The 25,820-nt window shown below is 37.3% G+C and overlaps 1 protein-coding gene across 1 annotated transcript; it reads left to right on the top strand.

Annotated features, from left to right (window-relative positions):
- The first annotated feature begins 7,368 nt into the window (after positions 1 to 7,368).
- On the top strand, positions 7,369 to 24,575 carry LOC122279338 (endoglucanase 25-like). The gene is made up of 6 exons (XM_043089927.1): positions 7,369 to 8,076; positions 9,230 to 9,540; positions 13,844 to 14,305; positions 23,038 to 23,173; positions 23,534 to 23,706; positions 23,820 to 24,575. The coding sequence occupies exons 1-6, from the start codon at positions 7,704 to 7,706 to the stop codon at positions 24,219 to 24,221; spliced, it is 1,857 nt and encodes a 618-aa protein (XP_042945861.1). The 5' UTR covers positions 7,369 to 7,703; the 3' UTR covers positions 24,222 to 24,575.
- The last annotated feature ends 1,245 nt before the right edge of the window (positions 24,576 to 25,820 follow it).

Below are 25,820 nucleotides of genomic sequence, written 5' to 3'. Positions count from 1 at the left end.
GTTTTGATTCCTATACTCATTTTGACAATAATCTCTATCTATAACATAGACTTTTGACTTCAGTTATGTTGGATGAAAGCTAAGAATTTTATTTTATTTTATTTTTTCTTTCACTTTTTTTTGCTAGAGACTAGCAAAGAGCTAGTTGGAGGGTGTGATAAAGTGTAAAAATTGCATGATTAAGCTATTTAAGTGAATGAATTATTAACCAAAAAAAATAGTTAAGCACTTAATTATGCAGTTGATTAGTCAATTGATAAATTATGATAATTTGCACTTGAAAATATTTATTATGCATTTGTGCTACATCATAATCAATATCTTAATTTTTTCCTTCCCCTTGTAAACACTTAATCCTATTTGATGTAGGGCATTTTTGAAAAATGACTATCAATTAGAATGGCTGACAAAAGAATTGGAGGACCACACACTTAGAGCTACTCTTGGATGGAATGCTCTGGGACGTGCAGGATGTAGATGCAGGCGCACAATGCAAGGCGCAGAGCATGCGCTACGGAAAAATGATTCTCACGCACACAGAATGTAGGCGCGCAACGTGGCCTCACATGAGCAGAATCACAGGAGTTTTTTTTTTTTTTTCTTCAGCCAATTTCCTTGCTGGGTCGGTGGGACTTTTTTTTTCACGCATGGGTTTTACTTTTCGGTAGGAGCGGTTTTGAGTTCGAGGGTTTGTGCTAGCTGTTTTGAGGTTGTTGTTTTGCTTAGCTGTTTTTGGGAGTTTTTTCTTTTTTTTTTGGGGGGGGGGGGGGGGGGGGGGGGGGGGGGGACGTGAGGAGCAGGGGCGATTTGCATTTTTGCAAGCCTAGATTTTTTCCTCCCCCATAACTTTAGTATTCGGTTTTTATTTAATTTCAACTTCTGCAATTTTGTTTAGATAGTGATTTCAAATGTTAGGGTCATTCCTTTTGGGCATTTTGCTAATTTAGAGATGATAGGATAGACTTTTAGATTGAGATTCAAGGAGTAACCCATAACTATTTTGGATTGGATATTCTTCAATGTTATGTGATTTTTATAATTAACTTGTTGGATTATATTTCAGTTTCATCTAGAAGGAATTAAAGTTCTTTGTTCTTGATTTAGCTCAATTGTAGACATAAAGACACAATTGATACTTGAACAAGTAACAAGACTTTGATTGTTTTCTTTCATTGTTTTATAGTTGTTATATAATTTGTCAAGCATTTTATTAGGTCAAAAATTATGGTTCATTGCTATATTATCCAACCATAACTTCCAGGAATGGGAGAATGGTTGAGAGAGGATGAAAAGAGAAGTAAATCCATCACAAAATCAGTGGGTTAAAATTGCATCCCAAGTGTTTGTTTTATTATTTCTTACAAGTTTAATTCATTTGCTATACATTTTCTTTAAGCCTCTTAGTTTTGGTAATTTTAGAAGCATAGATTCACTTTTATTTTCAGGTTTAGTTGTGCTTAAACTTCCCAAACAACCATTACATTCACTCTTAAACCAATCCACGCCCCTTCGGTAAATAATCATCATTTTGAGTTGATATATTTAGTGACTAATACTTGAAATTTATTTCACACCCTTTTTTATTTGTTCATTGCTACACCCTTTTAGTTGAAGCTTCATTTTCCTTTTCAGAATATTTTGTTAATGTTTGCTTAATTCCCTTTGTTCCTGTGAAATTGATCTTGAAATTTATCCTCGTATTACTTTGACAGATTTTACGCTTGGAAGTCGAAATTGTTTCTGGAGTTGTTTAGGCTAGACAAGTATCACAGGATATTCACTATTGTGTCAATAGAGATGTTGTGAAGATTTTTGAAAAATTCTGGATTTCTATTTAAAGGATCATCCTTTCTCATCAGAAACTCAACAGAGAAGGATATTTACGAAAGAAGAAATCTTCACATTATTTCTTGGTGCTGTCTTTGCTTATCTATAACAATATTATGGCTAAACAATTTCCTTTCACTAATGTTCTAGATTTGAATCAGGAACCATTCATGCCTCAGTTATCTATTTATTCTCTTAAAGATGTTAATCTTATGATAGGAGCATAAATTTATTTCTTTGGGAGAACTGATTCTCATATTATTGCAGAATCAAGATTTCATAGTGTTAAATGCACTGCCTCTGTTACAACCATGTCACGAAGTTTATTAGCAAGAGTAAATGAGATAAACCAAATCAATAATCAAATATTTGAGTAGCATCAGAAACTCTCTGTGAAGAGCCATAAGAACAAGAAATTGAAGGAGGAGAATAAGGTGCTAAAATAGTATATCCGTGATTTTCAGCCACGTATAGAGGATCTTGAAAGAGAATGGGCTCAAATACAGGATCAGCAGCGGTAGATATTTGAAGAAGTCCAACATCTTAGAGAATACGGACAAGCTGCATTTAATTTTGTAGTGGATATCTGAAGAAATTCAACGTCATAGTGGGAAGCTGCATTTAATTTCACTGACCTATAAAATAACAGCAAGCTATATGTGATTAGCATATCATGTATCAAGATATGTAATTTTGTCTTTCTTTCATCATTTTCACTATAGAATGAGTATTCAGCTCATCTTTATTTGTATTTCATTTTTTTTTATTTTTTTTGTAATCAATCTGCCTTCTTACTCTATACTTTCTCTCTGCATTCTTACTCTACAATTTCTTTGGTAATGACTTAGCAATCTTCTCGTGATCAATATAAAGTATTATTCATTTCATTCACCAGTTGTTTCTGCATCTGCCATAGGTACTATAATGCAATACGAAAATGATCTGACTAATAAGTTAGATGGTGATGCTATCTACGAGCTTGTGAGTCTCGGTACTTGATACTCATCAATCATTGTTATCTTTTCTTAGCAATTACAATTTAAAGCTCGTGGGTTGACAAACTCAATGAGAAAATATCTATCCTTCAGCGATTTCTTTATGAGTCCAACATGAAGGTAGGATCAATAAAGTAAAGAATAATAATTTAAAATCCTTACTTGACTCCTTTTTCCAATTGCCTACTCCTTTAGACATGGATGACATGCAAATTTATGAAGAACAATATCATTTAAAGAATAAGGTGAAGAGTCTCAAATTTCTGTAATTTTGTTTTGATATAATAAAATAATATATCACAATTATTCACATTGTGTTTCTATCTTCTGGTAGATTTTCCATGTGCTCCATTCTATTTCATTTTTAATCATGCATATTTCTTACAAAACTGTAAGATGAATCTCAAATATTAATTATATTTAAGAAATAGTATTTCAGATCTAATAATTTCATTCATCTCCCATTTGAAGCAGAAAGGGTTTCTCATTTAGATTTCAAATATATGCAGTTTTCATGAGCTCTTTTGGAGTCTCAATGACATTTAAATCATCCATATATATTGCAATAAAAGCTAATCCAGATATTGAAAATCTATGAACAAAACTAAATTATTCTCAAACAGTTCGTTCCATATGTTTGGATTGCTTTAGATCATATGGGAATTTTTTAAACTTGATAGAATAAATACTTTAGGACTATATGTTTCATTCATTTTATATATAATGATTCATATAAATATGCGGTTAATCGTGCATACCCAAACTCTTTGTAGCTATCAACCTAATAAAAATCTTAATGTAATTTCATCCACTTCTGAGACATATTAATATATGGTTTCTGAGAGAAACCGAATCGTGATTTATATATTACATTTTCATTTTTTTTGTAGAAATACCCACTAATATCCAATAGGCATTACACCATTTAGTGTTTATACAACAGGTCAAAAAACTTCTCACTTTGCTAGCGAGTTTAATTCAGCTTTAATAGCTGCTTTCCATTTTAGCCAATCACTTCTACGTCAACATTTTTTAACAATTCTTGGCTCACTTTCTTCATTATTTCTGATAATGTCAAGAGCCATTTTATATGAAAATATATTGTTAACAACAATGTTTATTTCTATCAAATAATTCTCTAGTACTCATAAAATGTATCGAGATCTCGTTATTTTAAAGTACCTATCCCTCTTCAAGGGAAGACATTTCATGAAATACATTTTCAAGATGTTTACTCTTCAAGAGTCTCCTCTTCCAGAGATTTTACTTTGGGAAAATTTTGTACAGAAAATTTGGATAGATTTTATAGTTCTTATTGCTTGTTTTGTGTGTACAGCCTCTTCAGGAGTACTGATTTCTTTTTTTTTGTGCTTTTCTCTTTCGGGATGTTTTATCATTTGTATCAATAGGTCTCCCACGCTTTCAGGCGTGTTCTTGTATTTATCTTACTATTAAATTTCTTAATTGTCCTTCAGGAACTTCAATCTTTGTCGGGATATTAGCAGCTAGAATATGATACATTTTTATCTTCTTGCATTTATCAATCATAATAATGAATGATATTTTGAACTTTCAGTTATATATGATAATTAAGATAATGTCAAATTATTTCATCTTATTTATTTTAGTGCTTCAAGCAATTTTTCTTCCTCTCATGGTAGGAAGATTTTCTAGTAAAAGAATCTTTTGGTTTCTTCTGGTTCTTTAATGGACGCCCATTAGAAAATTATTCGATTTATCATAATTAATTTCGGATGATCAAGTTAATCATGAAAAAGCATAAAATATTTTGAATCATTATACTCATGATGTATCATAATATTTGATTCAATAGTTGTATAATATAATCCCAAAGAGAAAAATAGCAATTTTTCAATTTGAATTTTTGACCCAAATATATGGATATCCATAACTGCCTTCTATGATGGTTACAAAATGATAACCATTATGATGAATATCTTTAAATAAGTATCTAAAATTTATCAACAGTATTTAAAATAAAGGATTTACGTAAAAAGATAATTAATGCAAAAGAGAGACTTAAAACAATATAATAACTCAATTATAATTTAGATGATCTTCTAGATCATTGTGGTTGTCAAAATTTATTTCAACCCATTTCATTTGTGGATACTTAAATCCACTAAATGTTTAGATGTACCACATGTACGTTCCTTTTGATCACAGTAATTCTTTTTACCAAGTCCTCATCCATAACCGGTTTTCTTTATTATCATAAAGAGAGGTTCCATTCGCTTTGGAAATAAGGTATAACCGGTTGGATGAGATTATTATTTATTTTTATTAAAAGTTCAATATTTTGTTTAGCCACTAATATACAAGATATCAGTTCAGAATATCTTGTGAACTTTCACACTCGATATTACTACTGTAGGAGCACATTCGAGATATGAATATGTTATAATTTCATTTCAAACATATATTATTTAGTAGCTTTTCTCTACATAATTTCAATTGTGCAACTTCAGATGCATCAATCATAATGAGTTTTTGGGAAGATCAAGGTCTTCTGAAACATGTATCACTCATTTAAACCATCCCTAGAATCAATAGGTCTTTTATTGTGAAGTACTCAATAAAAGTATTAGTTTAGGATGATCCTTTAGAGATGCTCTATTTCTATTCTAAGATTCATTTATCAAGATGAACCTTATCATCAATAATTTATAACAAGTATAAATAGATATAACTTGTATGTAAACTATAGGAATATTACTTTACCACATATATAACTAAAATGTAAAGTATGAAAATATCAATTAACCACATATGTAACTGAAATGTAAATTATGGAAATATTAATTCAACATAAATAATAATAATATGGTAGTATAACCGACCATATGTATAATATATTAAAAACTTACTTGAAGTAAAAGACCACTAGTTTTAGAATTGGGAGTCTCATGCTGATAACGTGTTATAAAACTAAAGAAAAAACCAAATGAATCAAAGATTACAAAGGAAAAGAAAGGAGATTAGGATATTGCAAAATACTTGATTTTTCAAGAGTTCAATATTATTCACTACCCTTCTCTTTCATGTGTATTACAAATGATCATCAAGACCTCTTTTTGTATACAACTTCCATAGTGGTTAGGCCTGTGCAGAAAATCCGATAACTCAGCCCGTTCGCGAGATCCGACCAAAAAATATGGTTTGATTTATCTTGCGGGTCGAACCCGCTAAATGTAAAATGACCCGACTACAAAATCCTCCCATTTTCTCTCTATCAGCAAACCCTCCCCAAATCTCTCGGCCTCCTCTTTCCATATCTCTATCCACCTCTTGACCCCGTTGGTTATAGTCTTTCTACCACCCTTACCGTCGTGGGTATTTCTTCCCATCTCGGCTATTCAAATAGCTTGCTATAGTTGCACACCTCTCTTTGATTACCCAGGCAGCTTGCTGGGTAGTGCGTAAAATTTTCATGTTCTTCATCCGAATATATGGACATGCAGGCGAGGAGCAACAATAGAGATGTTTTGCAGCTGATAATTCCAGAAAGGTGTCGCTGGGTTTTTTTACCCACACACTTCCGCAACAAAATCCTGAAGATGGACTGGAAATTTTAACTTTGTAAAAACCTTACTCTTCATTTCTCTTCTTTTAAATCATGGCGGCCACACCGATGGTCTCCTTCAAAATCCTATCTTCTTCCCCCAGCCCCTCACTGGGTTTTCTTTTTCTTTTTCTGAAGCCTAAGGTTACACGTTTTTTAATTTTCAAAAAGAGATAAATCAGAATGCTTACATGTGGAGAACTGGAGATGAGTTGGGTTCAAAGTTTAGATCTGGTCCGAAAATGTACAAAGCACTCAAACCGATGTAGCTTTAAATATTAAACTTTGGATGAGATCAGGTGGCAGAACACAAAGGCTATAGCAATTGTACACAGCATAACCAAAGGAGAGATTGTTAATTAAGGAGCACATGAGAAGTGAAACAGAGGAGGAATACGAAAGTGATGTCCGTGGAGGATTTTCTCCTTCTTTTGCGCTCTCTCTCTCTCTCTTTATTTTTTTAAGTGAAACTAGGTTGGTCCAACAAGAATCGGGTCGGATCTGTTTTGGCATCATGAACGGGTCGGGTCGGGCTCAGATACAGGACTGGTTGGCCGGGCGGGTTGCTGTTGTGCCAAATAATTCACATGTACAACATGAACCAATTCACATGTACAAGAAGCTCTCACATACACAATAATCAATTCACATACACAATAATATTTACAACATTATCATCCACGAAATGTATGTATTTACAACATTAACATTTTTTTTCATATGTGGCATGTCACGTAAATAAGTCCAACTATTCGAGATTATAATGGAGGGTTGAATTTAACCCAAAACTTAATTAAAACATTAGAGTATAGTCGCTAAACACATTTCTAATGTCAACATTTAATGGTTATTTTTTTCAGCTCGAATGGCATTATCGATTAGTTCGAAGGTCGGTGTCATCAACCAAAAGCGTACATGAATTTGGAGACATTACCACATAATTGTTGACTGCCCACCGTCACCAGGTCATCCGCAACCACCGATCCTACAATTTTTTAATCTTAAATTTCTGAATACCCGTCGTACTCCTCACTCTTCCTTCTCCAATAAAGGGTAAAGGGTGGGACTCTATGCGTGTCTCTCCTTCAATTTGTCCTTTTCCTTTCAAATTGTGCTGTAACGCTACTGCTACGATACCCCTATGTCTGTCCAGATATTATCGTGATATTTGTCTTAGATCTGTAAACCTCAATCCGCTCCTTCCTGATCTTTTGTGCATTCGGCGTGAAGCCGCTCTGGCATTACTAATAATTGGGTGGGAAGCTAGCAACTTGGAAGGAAGCTAAATCAAGCTAAGAATGTACGGCAGGGATCCGTGGGGTGGGCCCCTTGAGATAAACGCCGCGGACTCGGCCACAGACGACGACCGGAGCCGTAATCTGCAGGACGTGGACAGGGCGGCGCTGTCTCGGCCTCTCGACGAAACACAGCAGAGCTGGCTGCTGGGCCCCGGCGAGCAGAAGAAGAAGAAGTACGTGGATCTGGGCTGCATCATCGTCAGCCGCAAGATCTTCGTCTGGACTGTCGGCACGCTGCTTGTCTCTGCCTTCTTGGCTGGCTTCATCACCCTAATCGTCAAGACCGTACCACGCCACCGCCATTCACATCCTCCCCCTGACAACTACACCCTCGCCCTCCACAAGGCTCTCATGTTCTTCAATGTCCAACGATGTAATCTATCTTACTTTGCCCTATTCGTGTTAAGTAGATCTGCTTTTGTTTGATAAAAGAGTACATTTTTTATTTTTTTTCTGCTGATAATAGAGTACATAGACACGCGCGCGCGCGCGCGCACCCACACACATATATATATTTTATATCATTTTTATAATTATGTTTTAAAATGTTTAAGGGATTTTATTTTTATAAGTTATTTTTAAAAAATGTCCATATAATTATTTAAAGTATGATAAAAAGAACTGTCTCTCTATTATTTTGATTGTGAAAGATACTCCCATTGATTACTATGCGGCTCCGCCGCTGACCAGGGTCCTGCTCGATTTGATAAGAAAAACTTGATTCTGAAATAGACGACTTTGATTAAAGAAAAAATAATAACATATTCAGTTATGACAACCATTTTTAAAAGTTTAATCATTAAAAAACTATGTTCTCACACAAAACAAAAGTAAAATTTATTTACTTAAATGTAGTTTTAATATGTCAAAAACGAATGACTGAAACTCTCACATACACCCTAGCTGATTCATTCACAATCCCATTTTAAAAAATAATCTCTACCCAAAATAAAAGCAAACGAGAGATGGAAAATCCTGGATCAACTCGTTATGACTTCCTTATATTACTTTTAAGTTTCGTTGTTCAATCAAGTTTTATAATGGTTACTTAGTTTTGTATATGTCGCAAACTTTATTAATAGTCACACAAGTTTTTATAAAATTAATGAAGGGCTGATTATTACAGAATACGAAAACTTGTAGAAAACAATTTTTGCTAAGTTTTTTCTGAAGTAAAAAAGTTTGTACAAAAAACAGCGTTAGATCAATTTACTTTTGTTCAAGAAAAGTTTATATTAATTTAATACCATTGCAATACATTTTTTATAGGATATAGGACTAGAGATGATTTCAGAATATGAAAAGTTGTATGAGATTAATATTACTTTTTTGTTGACGTAAAAAATATTTTTTTAATACGTAAAAAAAACATTTTTACAAAAACATATATAAATTTATTTTAATTAGATTTTGCACCTCGGAAGTAAAATCTTGGCTTAACCACTGGACCCGGTCTTATAGTTTATCAAGTTAGAAAATACTTCGTTCTCTTTGTTTATTTATTTATTTTTGCTTCAAAATCGCAGCTGGGAAGTTGCCAAAGCATAATAACGTCTCATGGAGAGGGAGCTCCTGTCTGGATGATGGCAAGTCCGATACCGCCACCTTTTACAAAGATCTGGTGGGTGGATATTATGATGCTGGAGATGCTATCAAGTTCAACTTCCCGGCCTCGTTTGCCATGACCATGTTGAGCTGGAGTGTAATTGAATACAGTGCCAAATATGAAGCTGCTGGGGAGCTCAACCATGTTAAAGAGATAATAAAATGGGGGACTGATTACCTTCTCAAGACTTTCAACCATTCCGCTGATACCATAGACAGTATGGTTGCGCAGGTACATCTACATATTTGGTCATTCATTTAACCATATAGCTGATAGGAATATCTAGGAATCAGATTGTGCCTGCAGCCTAGTTTCCTGCCATTGAGCTATGCTTCATGCTGTGTGTGAGTCTACCTGCCTTAATCTGTTAGGAAGGACAAGACAGCTCCCCTTAGGGGCTGTCCTAGAGCTGTACTTGCAGTATGATGGTTACTATTACGGGTAATGATACACTTACCACCCTTTTACCACTATTTTACCACTTATAGTGTATTTATTTTTTTATCATTTTCTTTTAAGTATTTTTTTAACATCCTTAACCATTAAGAAAAAATTTTAAAAATATATAATTTTAGTAATATTCACTTGCTTAATCATTAAGTAAAAAAAAAAAAATTAAAAAAATTAAAAAATTAAAAAAAGTGGTAAAAGAGTGGTAAAATAGTGGTAAACCTATCATTATTCTACTATTACTAATTTAAAGTTGTAATCGGGCCGAGCTGATCTTTTGTCGAGTCCAGCTTGACTTAAATAGCTGGAGCTTGAGCTCGATTTGGGAGCTTGTCAAGCTCAAGCTGATCAATACACAAGCTCGGGTCAAGTTAAGTTATTTTCCGAGCTTTGGTCAAGCTCTTTTTTATGAGCTCAAGCCGAGTCGAATTGCTTCTCAAGATTTGCTCATGTTTTACGAGCTCGAGTCAAGTCGAGTTATTTCTCAAGCTTTGCTCATATGTTTTTAACCTATTTTATTTATTTTGAATGAAATTAAATAATTAAAAGTAAAATAAAAATAAAAATTCCCCCTGGATCTTAATATTTTTTCTCATGTTTACTCCCTGTGTACTTGGGCTTTGCCTATTCTTATGAATAAAATTTCTTGATTACCAATGAGAAAAAAAAAATTAAAAGTATAAAAGATACAAAGGATTATTAAATTAAATGAAATTCTTACAACTAACATATAGACCCTATATTGAATTATAAGATTATAAAAATTTTATGAATAAATGAAAATGTGGAAATAAAAAAAATTGCCTTCCACCTTTCTAGATTTCAACCTAAATAATTACAATTGGGGTAAAAATAATAAACATTATATGAAAGAAAAACAAAATTGAAAAAATATGAATAATATTTAACTACTATAGATGACTAATTATAAGCATTTTATATAACCTATCCACTACAATATGTGACTAGTCAATGTTTATCTCTAATAACCATATGTTATATGTCCACATAAGTTACTTATTTGTTATATATATATAATATATATATTAGTTTTGCAATGTGACATGGTATTTGTATGGCGGTAGCATACACATTTTTTTTATGGTTCCTATATACTAGTATATTAGACTAACTATTATATATATTATAAAATATATACTATAATTTAATCACTTAAGTACTTGGTAACCAACGAATAACCGGAATAAGTGTTATATATATAATTACAAAAGGTTGCTATGTTTGTATTACTAAATTTAATCTATACACATACGTATCTATATACATATAAAAAATTTTAATATATAGGAATAAATTATATATATATATATATTCAATGATGTATGACCAAACTTTAATTGAGTCAGGCATAGCCAACGAGTTGAGTTGAGTTGAGCCGAGCTTAATCAAGTATGCCTCATTTACTGATCGATCAGGTTTTTGTTTTGATGTTAAGAGTTTTTTTCTCCCATGAGTCAAGCTCGGTTTGAGTTAAATAGAGCAAGTATTGGATGAACAATCATACAAACTGATTCATTTATAGCCATTTTTGCTTTTCTATGATGTCCATTCTATATGGGATCATTGATAAATTCCAGAATAAGTGATATTTATTGGTACAAGAGCACCCCCTCAAGTAAAAGCTTCCACAGCCGGTTGACCAAAATGAGGATCCCAAATTGCATGAGCAATAGGTCTTACATGTAGAGGGTCATTCAATTGAATGGAGGACTTCTCAATTCTTGTATGTTATCTAAGGAATGGAGCCAAAGGCAAGTTCTTTTGGAGGTATTATCACAAAAATAGTGCCCTTCTAATCTGGGCGACATGTATAGGAGTCCCTTACACCAAGAATTTAACCCTAAATCGCTAAATCATCTTACATTTATCATAGTGTATCATAAGGGTCATTGAAAGTCCTCACCAAGGTCCCTTTCAAGAGTTTTTTGAAAGAGGATTGACTCTAGGCTGAAGCTCGATAAAACTCAGTCAAAATGGACTCTATAGGTTGTTCACGAGTCCTCAGCCCCTTAGAACTCTTCAAGGTTCAACAATTGGCTGTTGGAATGCATAAGAAAATAGGACATCGATTGAAACCTATTTCAAGAGGCTGGGTTAAAGGTGAAATGGCTGGAATCAAAAGCTGGATGAAAAATCATCCCATTACCGCAAATTGTAGGGAGGGTGGAGTGTGATTGGTGGCCTTCCCTCTAGGTTCCAATTCAAGATTTGCGGCAGGCAGTCTAGAGAGTTTATAACACTTTACCTTGCATGTTTGATGAAGAAAAACCAAGAATGAATCTATACCGCCACCAGGGAGGCCTAAGCTACACTTAGGCCCTACTCTAAAAAGACTAGTCAATGCCCCATTGGAATCATTATAAACCGCAAGAACTTCTGCCTCCCAAACAATGTGAGATTCCATATACCACCTATTCTCATCAATCAACATGGGGTATCAAAATCTCTTAAATTGCCGATGTCCTCGTCAGGGCATCATAGGTGGCATGACTTAAGTCCCTTATTCCGGCTGGGTAGGCTTTGACATAAAGATTAAGAACTTCTTCCCTCCAAGCAATGTGAGATGCCATACACCACCTACATTATCACTTAGTATGGGTTATCACACTCACCCCTCCTTAGGCCTTTATGACACCCCCCATACTAACTAATGAGTGTAGATGGTGTATCAGGTCCCACATTACTTGGGGGAGAGAAGTTTTTTCTCCTTATAAGGATTCCAATAGACTCCAATTGTACCATTCACTAGTCCATTTGGAGTAAGGCCTAGATGTGGTTTGGGCCTTTCTTCAAGTGTTACAAATGGTATCATAATCTATCTTAACCAAAAGTGTGAGACATAAGCAATGTCACCAACCGTGGAATAGCTTGACGAGGATGTCGAAAATTTATGGGAAGGGGAGAGATTATGATACCCCATACTGAGTGATAAGTGTTGGTGGTGTATGGGACCACATATTATTTGGGAGGGAGAAGTGCTTGCTCTTGTAATAATTCCAATTGGCTTTAATTACACCATTGATTAGTCCTTTGGAGTAGGGACCAGATGTTGCTTCTCTTTGAACTTTTGAATAAAGTTTAAGCTTTAAGGGTGAGGGAGAGAGGGGCGGCACATTCTTTGCTTTCTTGAAATCCTCCAACATCCCCTCCCTCATAAATTGCACTTATTAACCATTTTTTAAATTACTTATAAAACATAAACTAAAATCTTTAAAAATGGTCAAGGACTTTAACCTGAGCAGTCGACAAGCGCCCCACCACGATGTTCCCCTTCCGCAGATCTATTGGGACGACATGGAACAGTGCCCAAAATGTCGCCGCATGACCCTCACCTGCGGCTTGTTTCCGCACATGGCCTTCACGCGCTGTTGCACTCCGACAGCTCTGCTGGCTACACGTGCCGTACCAGTAGACTCCCCATCCTCCGATCCTTCAAATCGGCTTGACCCCACCTACATTCCACTGGCGTATGGTCCTCACTCACCACTCTAAAGGCACGGGTTGGCTATTCCGCCACTGCATATCTGCCCTTCCGATGCCAATCTATCCAGGTTATTGTTTTCGCCAACCGGTGATCTTGTGAAAGAAACTAAGGACCTTACCAACAAATATCTCAAGACTTTTAACTACAGTGCTTCCTCTTGCACTGCCTCCAGTGGTGGCTTACTTTCAAAACGTCTTTTAAGATGGTACCCTCTTTGTAGGGCTTGCATAGAGACCAAGAAATTGGTCTCAAAATTCCTTTCTTTATCTTTTTTTTCCACCTCGTTTGTATTGTGGTTGTTGTTTTGGGGTGTTTTGTTGGGGAACTCCACCCTCTCTAACTTATATCATTTTTTATTTTAATAAAGTTTGCTTGCTTATGGAGAGAGGAAAAAAAGAAAAAAGCCTGAGCCATGTCTTTTTTTGCAGCTGCATTCTCAGATTGATCATTACCTGGGATCGTTAACAAATAAAAACAAAACTAAGTCAAATTACTCAATAAGCAACTGCTTCGTACAGTGAGCAATATAACCAAAAAACATTTCATTTGTAATGAATGCTTTCCTCTCATTTTCAACAGGTTGGGGTTGGAGATACCTCTGGAGGGAGTACAACTCCTAATGATCATTATTGCTGGATGCGTCCTGAGGACATCGATTATAAACGACCTGTGTCTCCATGTAGCACCTGCTCAGATCTTGCTGCAGAAATGGCTGCTGCTCTAGCTGCTGCATCTATCGTTTTCAAGGACAACAAGGCCTATTCACAGAAACTCGTCCACGGTGCCCGAACACTCTTCAAGTTTTCAAGGGATCGTAGGGGCAGATACAGTGCAAGTGGATCAGAAGCTGCGATGTTTTACAATTCCACTAGCTACTGGGATGAGTTTGTATGGGGTGGTGCTTGGTTGTACTATGCAACTGGTAACTCCTCCTATCTTCAGCTTGCCACCTCACCTGGTCTGGCCAAACATGCTGGTGCTTTCTGGGGAGGCCCTGATTATGGTGTGCTGAGCTGGGACAACAAACTTGCTGGTGCTCAGGTAACTTAATATTGTTTCTTGTTACCATGTAACTTTTGGTTTCAACATGTGTTGTGCTTTTTCATAACAAGGAAGTTAAGGTCTGAACTTATTTTTGGCTCTTTTAATGTGGGTTGAATGCAATGATACATTTACTGCTTACTTGATGTTCATTCTGATGGAGAGAGATTCACCCTTAATCCAATATTTTTTGCGTGCTCATATGTTATAGATGTGTTATGCTATTAGATTTGATTGCAGTTATTTCTGCTTGGAATAAATATCAGTTATTTCTTCCTGCATGCCCCATGTTAATACTTACCATGAATTTCTTACTTTATGTTTATGTATATATACTCACCAAAAAAATGTTTATGTATATGCATATGTGGGGGTTGATTTCTTGTTTGTTTCTACTGCTTTTAGCTGTGTAAAATTAGAGTGATGAATTCTTATGGGTCAGCGTCATAAATGTGTATATGCCCCATTTTACAGCATGTGAAATTTTAATGCATGGGAAAGTATCATATTGAAAAGGATTTGTATGGAATTCGTGGTATGTCTATTTGTGTCAAGGGTGAGGGCTATACACGGGTGGGACCAAAAAGTTTAATTTAGGAGGGGGGCAAAACTATCTAGATTTTTTTGGGTGTGGTAATTTTTACAGTCCACCATATTAAACAAAACTAAAACGATTGTTTTTAAGGATGTTTTGTTTTTGTTTTGTTTTTTTTTTTTTTTTTTTTTTTTTTTTTTTAAATTTTCTTTTGGGGGGATGCCCCCAATGAGGCTTGGGTCTGCCTGCCTATTTTGTGAATTGGAAATGTTCATTATTCCGGAATCTTTGAAGAGTTAAGTTCTACAGCATGTTACATCGATATTTTTTTATCATTATGCTAATTTCATTTGTATGTCTAGAGGACCAAGTTCACGAGTTTCTGTGTTTGACTTCCCAACTTTAGAGCCAATGGAGAAGTCAAAAATTTATCTTTTGGGGCTGAACTTATATTATAATAAAAAGCTTTTGTAAATAACCCCTTAAACTGCGATCTCATTTGGAATTACCCCCTAACTATCAATTTTGGCAATTACTCCCTTAAGCTACTAAAAATTGCAATTCTCTGTCAATTAATTTGACATAAATGCCCTTGATAGAAAAATAAAAGTCATAATCGTAAAAATAAAAATGAAAATAAAAACTTTAAAAACAGTAAAAAGAAAGATAGTTATGAAAAAGAAAAAATGGGGAAATTTTTTGAAAGAATAAAAAAATCTAAAATAGCATTAAAAACAAGAAAAAAAATTGAAAAGTCAAAAACTTGAAAAATGTGAAAATTATTTTTAAAAAATAATTATTTTTACAGTCTTTATATTTTTTTGATAAGTAATAAGAACTTTTATTAATAAGTATATTCCATGTACACTGGAGGTATACATGTGAATACACCTATTTAGGATTTAGCAACTAATACAAGGAAATCTTGGAAACTGAGACCATTCAGCTCTAGAGCGATGGCCCACATAAATAAAGTCTTCCAAAAAAACCTCCTAAACTCTTCTATGGAACGTTCTTGATCCTCAAAAAGTCTATCATTTCTTTTACACCAAAGAATACAAAGAGGAGCCATCTTCCATACAGCCGCAATCTGTGGTGTCCCCGCAATTCCTCTCCAGCTTGCAATTAATTCTATCACTCTTCCCGGCATGACCCATGCTATATCCATTCTGCTGAAGAAAAAATTCCAGATTTCCCGGGCAAATTCACAATGTAAAAGTAAATGGTCTATTTCACCATTCTTTTTGCACATACAGCACCATTCGGTTATGATTATGCTTCTTCTTCTTAAATTGTCCATAGTAAGAATCTTCCCTAATGCTGCTGTCCATACAAAGAAAGCGACCTTTTTAGGTGCTTTGCTCCTCCAAACATTCTTCCAAGGAAAATTGTATCTTCGCTGCATAGTAATTGTATCATAAAAGGAGCACACAGAAAACTTCCCTTTTCTCGAAGGTTTCCATACTATCTTGTCCTCGCTTGTAGCATTGATAACCGTGTTATACAGCAAGCTGAGAAACTCCACCATCCCGGTAACTTCCCAATCATGTGCATCCCGGATAAGACTTATATTCCACTCCTGTGCACCATTGCTTATTACCCTCAAATCAGCCACCATTGCTTCTTTGTCCCGAGCAATTTTGAAAATATTAGGATAGACCTCCTTTAAAACCGTGTCTCCCACCCACACCTCATTCCAAAAGCTAACCCTCCTACCATTTCCCACCCAAAGACGAGTGTTACTAGCAAAGGTACACCAACCTTTCCTTATGTACTTCCATAACCCCACCCCCCTACTTTCCTTAGAGCACCAACCCCCTCGTTCACTTCCATACTTCATATCAATCACTTCTTTCCATAAGGCTCCCCTTTCCTTGTTATACCGCCATAACCATTTTCCTAATAATGCCTCATTAAAAGCCCTCACATTCCAGATCCCCAAGCCCCCATCTCTCAACGGAGTACACACCTTATGCCATCCTACTAGATGGAACTTGAGCTCCTCGCCTAAGCCACTCCACAAAAAATCACGTTGAAGTTTCTCCATTTTTGTTGCTATGCTGGCAGGGAGAGGAAATAGAGACAAGTAGTATGTAGGAATGTTGGATAGTGTGCTCTTGATAAGAGTGGTCCGCCCCCCTTTAGTTAAATACAACCTTTTCCACCCGGCCAATTTATTCTCTAATTTCTCCAACACCTCCTCCCAAATTACCTTGGCTTTGAAAGTAGCCCCCAAGGGGAGGCCAAGATACTTCAATGGCAAAGAGGAGACTCCACATCCCAAAATGTTGGCGAACCCTCTAATGTTCCTCACCTCACGAACCGCAACCATCTCCGTCTTTGCAAGATTAATTTTTAACCCCGATACCGCTTCAAAACACAATAAAATGGCCTTCAAGGCTTGTACATGTCCTGAATTTGCCTCACAAAACAGCAAGGTGTCGTCCGCAAACAAGAGATGTGAAATGTTAATGTTCCCCATTACAAAATCAGCTAGGAAACCCCCCTCCACCGCAGCTGACAGCATTCGACTTAGGGCCTCCATTACGATGACAAATAAAAGGGGTGATAATGGATTACCTTGTCGTAATCCCCGCGAGCTATTAAAGAATCCCACTGAATCTCCATTTACTAACACTGAGAAACGAGCCGTTGACACACAATGTCTCATCCACTTTCTCCATCTTGTCCCAAAACCACATCTACTCAACATGTATAACAAGAAGTCCCAGTTGACATGATCATAGGCCTTTTCTATGTCTAATTTGCATAAAATACCTGGCTCTCCCGCCTTGATCCTATAGTCCAAACACTCATTTGCTATAAGGACCGAATCCAGTATTTGGCGCCCTCTCACAAAAGCATTTTGAGTCTTGGAGATAACTTTATCCATGACTGTGCTCATTCTATTAGCCAGGATTTTAGAGATTATCTTGTAAATGCTCCCCACCAAACTAATAGGCCTAAAATCTTGTACCTCTATAGCACCCTTTTTTTTTTGGGACTAGTGCGATGAAAGTAGCATTCAAACTCTTCTCAAATTTGCCATATGTGAAAAATTCCTGGAAAACCTGCATTACATCTTCCCTCACCACCTCCCAGCACTTCTGAAAGAAAGCCATAGTAAAGCCATCCGGGCCCGGTGCTTTGTCTTTATTCATTTTCCTGACTACTATGTGTACCTCTTCCTCTTCAAATGGTTTCTTCAACCACGCCATACTCCTTTGGTCGATGTGCTCAAAATCTAATCCGTCTAAAGTAGGTCTCCAATCATGAGGTTCTGATAATAAATGTTTAAAGTGTCCAGCCACATGATTCTTAATTTCAGCTTGGTTTGTAAGTGCACCGCCATCCACGTTTAGAGACTCAATGGTATTGAACCTCCTATGAGAGTTTGCAATGCGATGAAAAAACTTCGTGCACCTATCTCCCTCCCTAAGCCACAAAGCCCTTGACTTTTGTCGCCACGAAATTTCCTCCATAAGAATCACTCTTTCCAAATCAGCAACAACTTGCCCTTTGCGATTGCTCTCATCTCCACCTCCCTCCAAGCTTTGTAGCTCTTGAAACAGATTTTTTTTTTGTAGCGTAACATCACCAAATATTTGCTCATTCCATAACTTCAAATCCTTTTTCAACGACTTCAACTTTCCAGCCAATACATTACTTGGGTTGCCCTGCAAATGATATGAGCTCCACCATTGTCCCACCAACTCCACAAACCCCTCATGTTTTAACCACATATTCTCAAATTTAAAAGGCCTTCTACCCCCTGGGATCCCTCCACAATCCAGCACAATGGGAAAGTGGTCCGAACAAATCCTAGAGAGCCTTTTCTGAGAGAGATCTGGATAATGTTTCTTCCAAGATGGAGATATTAAGAATCTATCTATTCTTGACCAGGCTTGATTTGAGGACCAAGTATAATTACCCCCCATAAGTGGTACATCCATTAATTCCAGCTCATAAATAAATTCTGAAAATTCCCTCATAGCAAGAGTTTGTCGACCCTCCCCCGATCTTTCGCTAGGAAATCTAGTCACATTAAAATCTCCTCTAATACACCATGGCACCTCCCACCATGCGGCCATACCTGCAAGTTCATCCCAAAGCATCCGCCGCTTACAATCCAAATTAGGACCATACACACCAGTGAAAGCCAACGCAAACCCATCTTCAAAGTTTTTGAACAAGCACCCCACCGAATATTCTCCCACAAACTCATCAATATTTTCCACCACCCTTTTATCCCACATAACTAATACTCCCCCTGATGCCCCTTTCGAAAGTAAATAGGACCATCCTGCAAATTGGCAGCTCCATAAACTCCTTATGACTCTTCTTGTAATAATCTTCAATTTTGTTTCCTGCAAGCAAATAATATCCAGCTTCCATTGTCTCAACAAAGATCGTACCCGGAGGCGTTTGTTAACCTCATTCAACCCCCTTACATTCCAGCTCAGAATTTTTGGCTTCATTTAACAACTGACACAACCCTTCCCTTATTTCTACTACGACTTGTACTCCCCTCCTTTCCATCCTTGCCATCATAATTAATAGACCAAGTAAGCTTTCTCAACTCCCTACTTTTTTTTGATACAGCACCATGTTGATAGTGACTGGCCTCAATGGCTGTTAACAGCGCCTTGAATTGGTCTTCATAGCCCACACACGAGATCCCCACCACACTTTGCATCTCTATCACCTTGTTCAGGACCCAATTATGGGGTAGGGGAGTTATCATACTTATAGGAATCCTCACCCTCAAACAGAACCATTGAACCTTCCCCTTCCACCTCCCTTCTCTCCTTTTCTTCCACATTTTCCTTCACCCGAGAGGCTCTAACCCCTTCTACATCTGGAATTTCATCTTCTTCCCCAGGCGTAGGACATTCTTCACTTGCTATGGGTTCCTCTTCCTCCAACGACATGGTCTGTGTCTGACCCAAGCTCCCCATCGCACTCATCAGCCTTCCAGCAATTCTCAGCTTACTCATCGGCGTGCTCTGGATCTCCTGCAGTGACGTTGGGTTGCGCAGAGTCATATTCGAGGTTGTCGGCGTTTTCTGTCCCATCGGCGAGGTCAGCTCCTCATCCACAGATGTCGGGTTACATGTAGAGTCTCCATCGCTACCCAAAATTTCTGCCTCTTCCATAACCATTGCTAAGTTGGCCTTCACCGGACCACCATCTGCCTCCTCCGAGACCACCGAAAAAGTCTGGGTCGACTTTGTCACCCTTTGCTCAAGTATCGGCTCCGATACTGAGGATTTTGGCTTGGCCAAAATATCGGATGCTGCTGGATACCTCCTCCCCGTATCCACCCACTTCTTTCTCGGGCTTGGGCCGAGATCCAGCCCTTTACCCTTCAGCCCAGCCAACAAGTCCTGACCCATTTGCACCTGCACTTCTGTATGTCGGCCCAACTGCATTTCTGATTCGTGGCCCATGTCTAAGCCCAAGCCCATGTTTTTTTCTTCCGCCCTTTTGATAAGCCATTCAATTTTTTCCTGCATATCTTTGACTTGTGCCATCAGCTCCTGTAACACGCATTCCTCCCTTTCCATATTAAGGCCATCATTTTCTCTGCCATTTCCTACTACACTCTGGTTAGCAGCTGGAAAAACACCTCTCGGCAGACCTACCCTATCTCTCGGCTTGTCCCCTATTCTGACATTGGAAAACTGGTTACTAGGCTTCTGTTGGAGAGCCTCCCTATACGATCGAGAGGCAAACTGCACAGCCTTCTCTGGTGGTGGTAAGACAGCAGGGCTTCCTCCCACCTCCCTCATTACCTCCATCAACCTCCTCCATCCCCTACCATCTTTATCCTCTAGTATACAAACAGAGTTTCTGTGCCCACCTCCTCCATATGCCACCACCTCCATGTATCCACCCCTGAAGTTGGAGCATTTCTGTGCAGTATAACCTCTTCCTCTTTCTCTATGTGCAGAATAGAACACCTTCCTCCCACTTTTCAGACAATCCTCCATGGCTTTAATGAACCATCTAACTGAGTTCAGACCCAAACACATCTCTGTTATCACTCTTCTCCCTCTCTCAATAATGAACACTTGCACCCCATCTCTAAAAACCTCAAATTCCTTAGCTTCTATAACCACAAATTTCGAAAGCCCCATCCCACTCAAGATTTAGCAACCTCAAGCTTCACCAGAAGGAAAAGTTTTCACTTTTCCTCATGAGAAAACTTTAGATGTACGGAGAGAATTTTCTCTCTCTAAAACTCTCTCTCTTAGTCTTTATATATATATATTTGAAATAGACTTCATTTCATTCAATGAAACCGAAGTTACAACTATGAGTAATTAATACAGGAAAAATCCAAATTACTAGCCAAACTGCTCAACTGTGAAGGGCTCCCCCGCCTATAAATTTCTTTATGACAGACATTATCTTAACTTCTACATACTCTCTCTTGACAACAGTCAAACTAAGAAAGCGTTCTGTTTAAAAAAAACAGAACTAAAACGACCTCTCTTCCGAAAAGGAGAGATACTAACACGCTCCATCCTCTCAAGGAGGAGTACAACAAACACTCACCTTCCTCCAATGGAGGAGTGAGATAGTCACCCACCTTCCTCCTAAGGAGGAGTGGGACTTTACTGCTATGGACCTCAAGTCCAATAGCCTATTTCTTATTTTTTATAAAATAAAACAAACAAAGTACTTAAAAAACAAAATACATGATCCAGTCTAAATCAAAAACAAATGGGCCCAATAAACACCAAAGCCCATGGACCACGTCTGGCCCATTAAACAAAAAAGCCCCTGGATCACGTCTGGCCCATTTAAACAAGAAAGCCCCTGGATCAGGTCTGGTTGCAAGAAGGAACATTAGGGTTGCATCTTTAAGCCGCCACCGCCTCCCTTACCTCAACGAGATCACCAGCGCACAAGCACCGGCTTCCGCCGTGGTTCACTGGAACTGCACTTCGGTCGGAGCACTAGTTTCTGCACATCCACAAGTCAAAACATTTTCGCTCCTCTCTCGCACGCATGTCCCCCCCACCCGCCGAGACCCATCCCACCTTGCATCACATACCGCCATTCCATAGGCCGTCATTACCTTTCGGTAACTTCCACGTCTGCAAGAGGACTTAATCCTCTGTTTTATGCTATGAAAATAGAGCATTTACAACCAAAACAACCGACCGGGAGCAACCGACCTAGAAAAACAACCTCCCCTTTCCGAAATAGGGGTCATGCATCCCTTTCTTTCTCTGTCCCCTTTGCATTTCACCTCTGTTTACAACCGGAAAAAGGGAGAGATAGAGGGATGAGCCACTAAGATCTTGGGCTATGCGCATGAGCCAACGCAGTCCATCACCGATCAACCTTATTCTCAAAACCAGACAAAGCAGAAAAACTACTAAATAGAAGAACAAAAACGAAAGAGGGAGGGGGGGAGGTGGGAGCCGCCGCCCAATGGGACAGCACTGAGTTTCCCTTCACGCAAAGGGTTTCTAGGGTTTTTCTTTTCGACACCTTAATATTCAACAACATAGTCTTTATATTTGGTTGTTGTGTTAGAATTTATAGTGGTGATTTTGTCTTCGTAGGGGAGATGGTACGTTACAATCTTTTAGTAGAGTTAGGAACAGGTAGCTGAAGATTGGGTGGAAGTTTGAGGGACTGTATATTTTCCCCGAACAATCTATTTGTATGTAATTTATATTTTTTATATATAATGATGGGAAACTATAAAACACAGGTGAAGAAGCAAATATATATCTATAAATATATGTATGTGTACATATATATATATACATATCTAACATGTTCGCCAATCTGAAAATCTCTATCGCACGATATGGTTATGACAGATCATTATAAATTGCAAACTATGACACGTCTTGTTTTCTTGTGTTTAGGTTCTTCTAGCCCCTCCCCTTGCCTCTGCCTGTATTAGGTTAGGTTTGGATAGTGAGTTAAGATGAGATAACTTAAGATGAAAGTTGAAAATTGAATAAAATATTATTATAATATTAGTTTTTAATATTATTATTATTTTGAGATTTGAAAAAGTTGAATTGTTTATTATATTTTGTATTGGAATTTGTGAAAGTTATAATGATGAGATGAGATGGGTTGAAAGTCCCTTTCAATCCAAACTTAGCTGAGCTCTCTGGTCATACGTGGGATTATTTCTAATTGGATCTTATTTTCTTGTGGTTAGGTTCTTCTAAGCCGTTTGCGGTTGTTCTTGAGCCCTGGGTATCCATATGAGGAAATTTTAAGGACATTCCACAATCAGACCAGCATCATTATGTGTTCATACCTTCCCATTTTCACTAGCTTTAATAGAACCAAAGGTACACTACCTCTTACTTCATTGACCTTATATCTGAAGTGAGGACTCTATTGACATTATATTGTTCCATATCTAATTTAAGTATCCTTCTAGGAAGCGTACCATTTGACAACCAGATTTGACTGAATTAATCAAAGTTATTTTTTTCATTTTGTTCTTTAAATTCACAATTTTTTTTTAAGAAAAAGGGCAGCTGAAAAGTCATTTTTCATTTATGAAAATACCAATATTTGAATAACAATTAAAAAATATAATTTTTGTTCAATTCAGTCAAATCTGGTTGTCAAATGGTATATTAAGTATCCTTTCCCTATTTTAATGTGTGGATGGGATTCCTTCTGATTCTTTGGAGTCTTTGCAGGGGGTTTGATTCAGTTAAACCATGGAAGGCCTCAACCTCTTCAATATGTGGTGAATGCAGCCTTTTTAGCTACGCTCTATAGTGATTATCTCGAAGCTGCAGATACACCTGGTTGGTATTGTGGGCCCAATTTCTATTCAACCAAAGTATTGCGTGAATTTGCCAAAACACAGGTACATGATGTTTTAATCTCCTTCAATAAATTTATTTTACCAATAAAAAAAAAGGTCGCATAATAAGTGGGTGCTGATAAATGATGGACAATTTACTTTGGCGTTACTTGCAGATTGATTACATCCTTGGAAGAAACCCGCGCAAGATGAGCTATGTTGTGGGTTTTGGTAGTCATTACCCAAGACACGCCCACCATAGAGGTGCATCTATCCCTAAGAACAAGGTCAAGTATAACTGTAAAGGAGGCTGGAAATGGCGGGACAGTACGAAGCCAAACCCAAATACATTGGTTGGAGCTATGGTTGCTGGCCCTGACAAGCATGATGGTTTCCATGATGTTCGTACAAACTACAATTACACAGAACCGACTCTTGCTGGCAACGCAGGTTTAGTTGCCGCACTTGTGGCTTTGTCTGGTGATGGGACTACTGGGATTGACAAGAACACCATCTTCTCTGCGGTTCCCCCCATGTTTCCAACTCCGCCACCACCTCCGGCACCTTGGAAACCATGAATTATTGAGTCACCTCATCTTCTATTGCCAAGTGTGCTGTATGACTAATGAGTTTTGGGTGCAGTAATAGTTTATGGTGTTCGTATCTCCTTAATGTTAAGGGAAATGCTACGACGAAGGAGATGCACATATGAAAGCAATGACTAACTTCCCAAATGCAATGGGTTGGGGCCAGGTTGGCGATTCAATGGTCATGGCCAGTGTTAAGAATCGATCACTGATGTTTGAGAATGCCTCTTTGTTTGAGTTTTTTCGTATATGTAATATATATGTACGTAACCGTTATCATTCTTTAGACAAGAATTTAACAGTTTGAAATGAGTTCACAAATCAATTTCTATCTTACTGCATCAATTTTGTTTTCTTCGTTGTATTGCTTTTTTATTCTTCCTAGCTTTGAAATTTTCCATAAAATGTCCATCCGATGTTATCTTAAACTTCCCGCGGCAGATCTTGGTATTTTCATGTCAATATAGTCTCGGTTTGTGCCAATTGATTTCAGCCATTACATGAGTTTTCAATTCTTGAACGTAACGAACTCTCTTGGTAACGCGCTGGTAAGAGGAGAGAGGACTCAAACAGCAGACAACACCAGATCTCATTTTAGCTAACGTACTAGATTGTCAATTTATTATTTGTCTTCCGCTGAATGTTTCGCAGGGAGAAAATTACATTTGCCACTGCCATATTGTCTCTTACGTTATCATTGGCGACAGAATTGGTCACCAGACTCCCCATGCATATATGTATTAGCCACAACTGAGATTGGACAGGGTAATTATCTTAGTTGGAACAGTAGAGTTAATTTAAGTAAGTTACTTGCCGCATGTTAGCTAACAATAGTAGTACGATCTATTCCCTGGTGCTGTTGGTTGCTAGGGCCAGGTCATTCCTTTCAGGAAAGTTATCTTCGATGTTAAGAGCACTAGTATCCGGCTAGGGCTGGGCAACCGGGTACCAGACCAGATTTTTTTTTTTTTTGCTAGGTTTTTTTTTGGATTTCTTGGGTAAAGGTGGGATGGAACGGGTAGGTTCTTGTGTATGTGTGGATGAAGAAAGGGTTGGAAGAGTCTCAATCTCCTCTACATCCAATGGAATAGAAGAGGAGTCGCCAACCCCTTGGGTTATATCGACATTACAGCTCACAGAATCTTCTTCCATCTGTTAAAGTTACAACAACAACAACAACAACAACAACAAAAAAGGAAATTAATTCATGCAGAAAACTCAGTCCAGGTGCCAAGAGTTTTAATTTTGAAGTATGGTGTATAAGAGGTATTACCAGCTTGTAACAATAAAGCATAAACAGTGTACATTTCTCACTTCTCGTAGATTTATAAACTTAGTAAACCCTTAAGAACGTTCATGTATGATAATCTACATTTTTATGAATACTAGAGCAAAATATTATACTTAACTCTGAGAAGATGCAAAAAGGCAGGAAAAGATCTCCACAAAAGAAAAGAAAAGATGGATACAAAACATTTCTAAACATTTCTAAATCATTTAATTTTTCTCCTTAGGTTGTTTTCTACATATAAGAATATTTGACCTTGTACATAACTATGTTTGTCCACAGTCATTTGATTATCTCAAGGT

The sequence above is a fragment of the Carya illinoinensis genome, chromosome 10 (assembly GCF_018687715.1).
Source record: "Carya illinoinensis cultivar Pawnee chromosome 10, C.illinoinensisPawnee_v1, whole genome shotgun sequence".
Lineage (NCBI taxonomy): Eukaryota > Viridiplantae > Streptophyta > Magnoliopsida > Fagales > Juglandaceae > Carya > Carya illinoinensis.
This window is presented reverse-complemented; position numbering and strand designations above follow the sequence as displayed.

What these genes read in the sequence shown, in the direction of transcription:
- LOC122279338 (XM_043089927.1), top strand. Translation starts at nt 7,704, where the DNA reads ATGTACGGCAGGGATCCGTGGGGTGGGCCCCTTGAGATAAACGCCGCG. An exon ending in TAGACAGTATGGTTGCGCAG is followed by an intron (nt 9,541 to 13,843) that starts GTACATCTACAT and finishes CATTTTCAACAG; the next exon opens with GTTGGGGTTGGAGATACCTC. An exon ending in TAGCTTTAATAGAACCAAAG is followed by an intron (nt 23,174 to 23,533) that starts GTACACTACCTC and finishes GAGTCTTTGCAG; the next exon opens with GGGGTTTGATTCAGTTAAAC.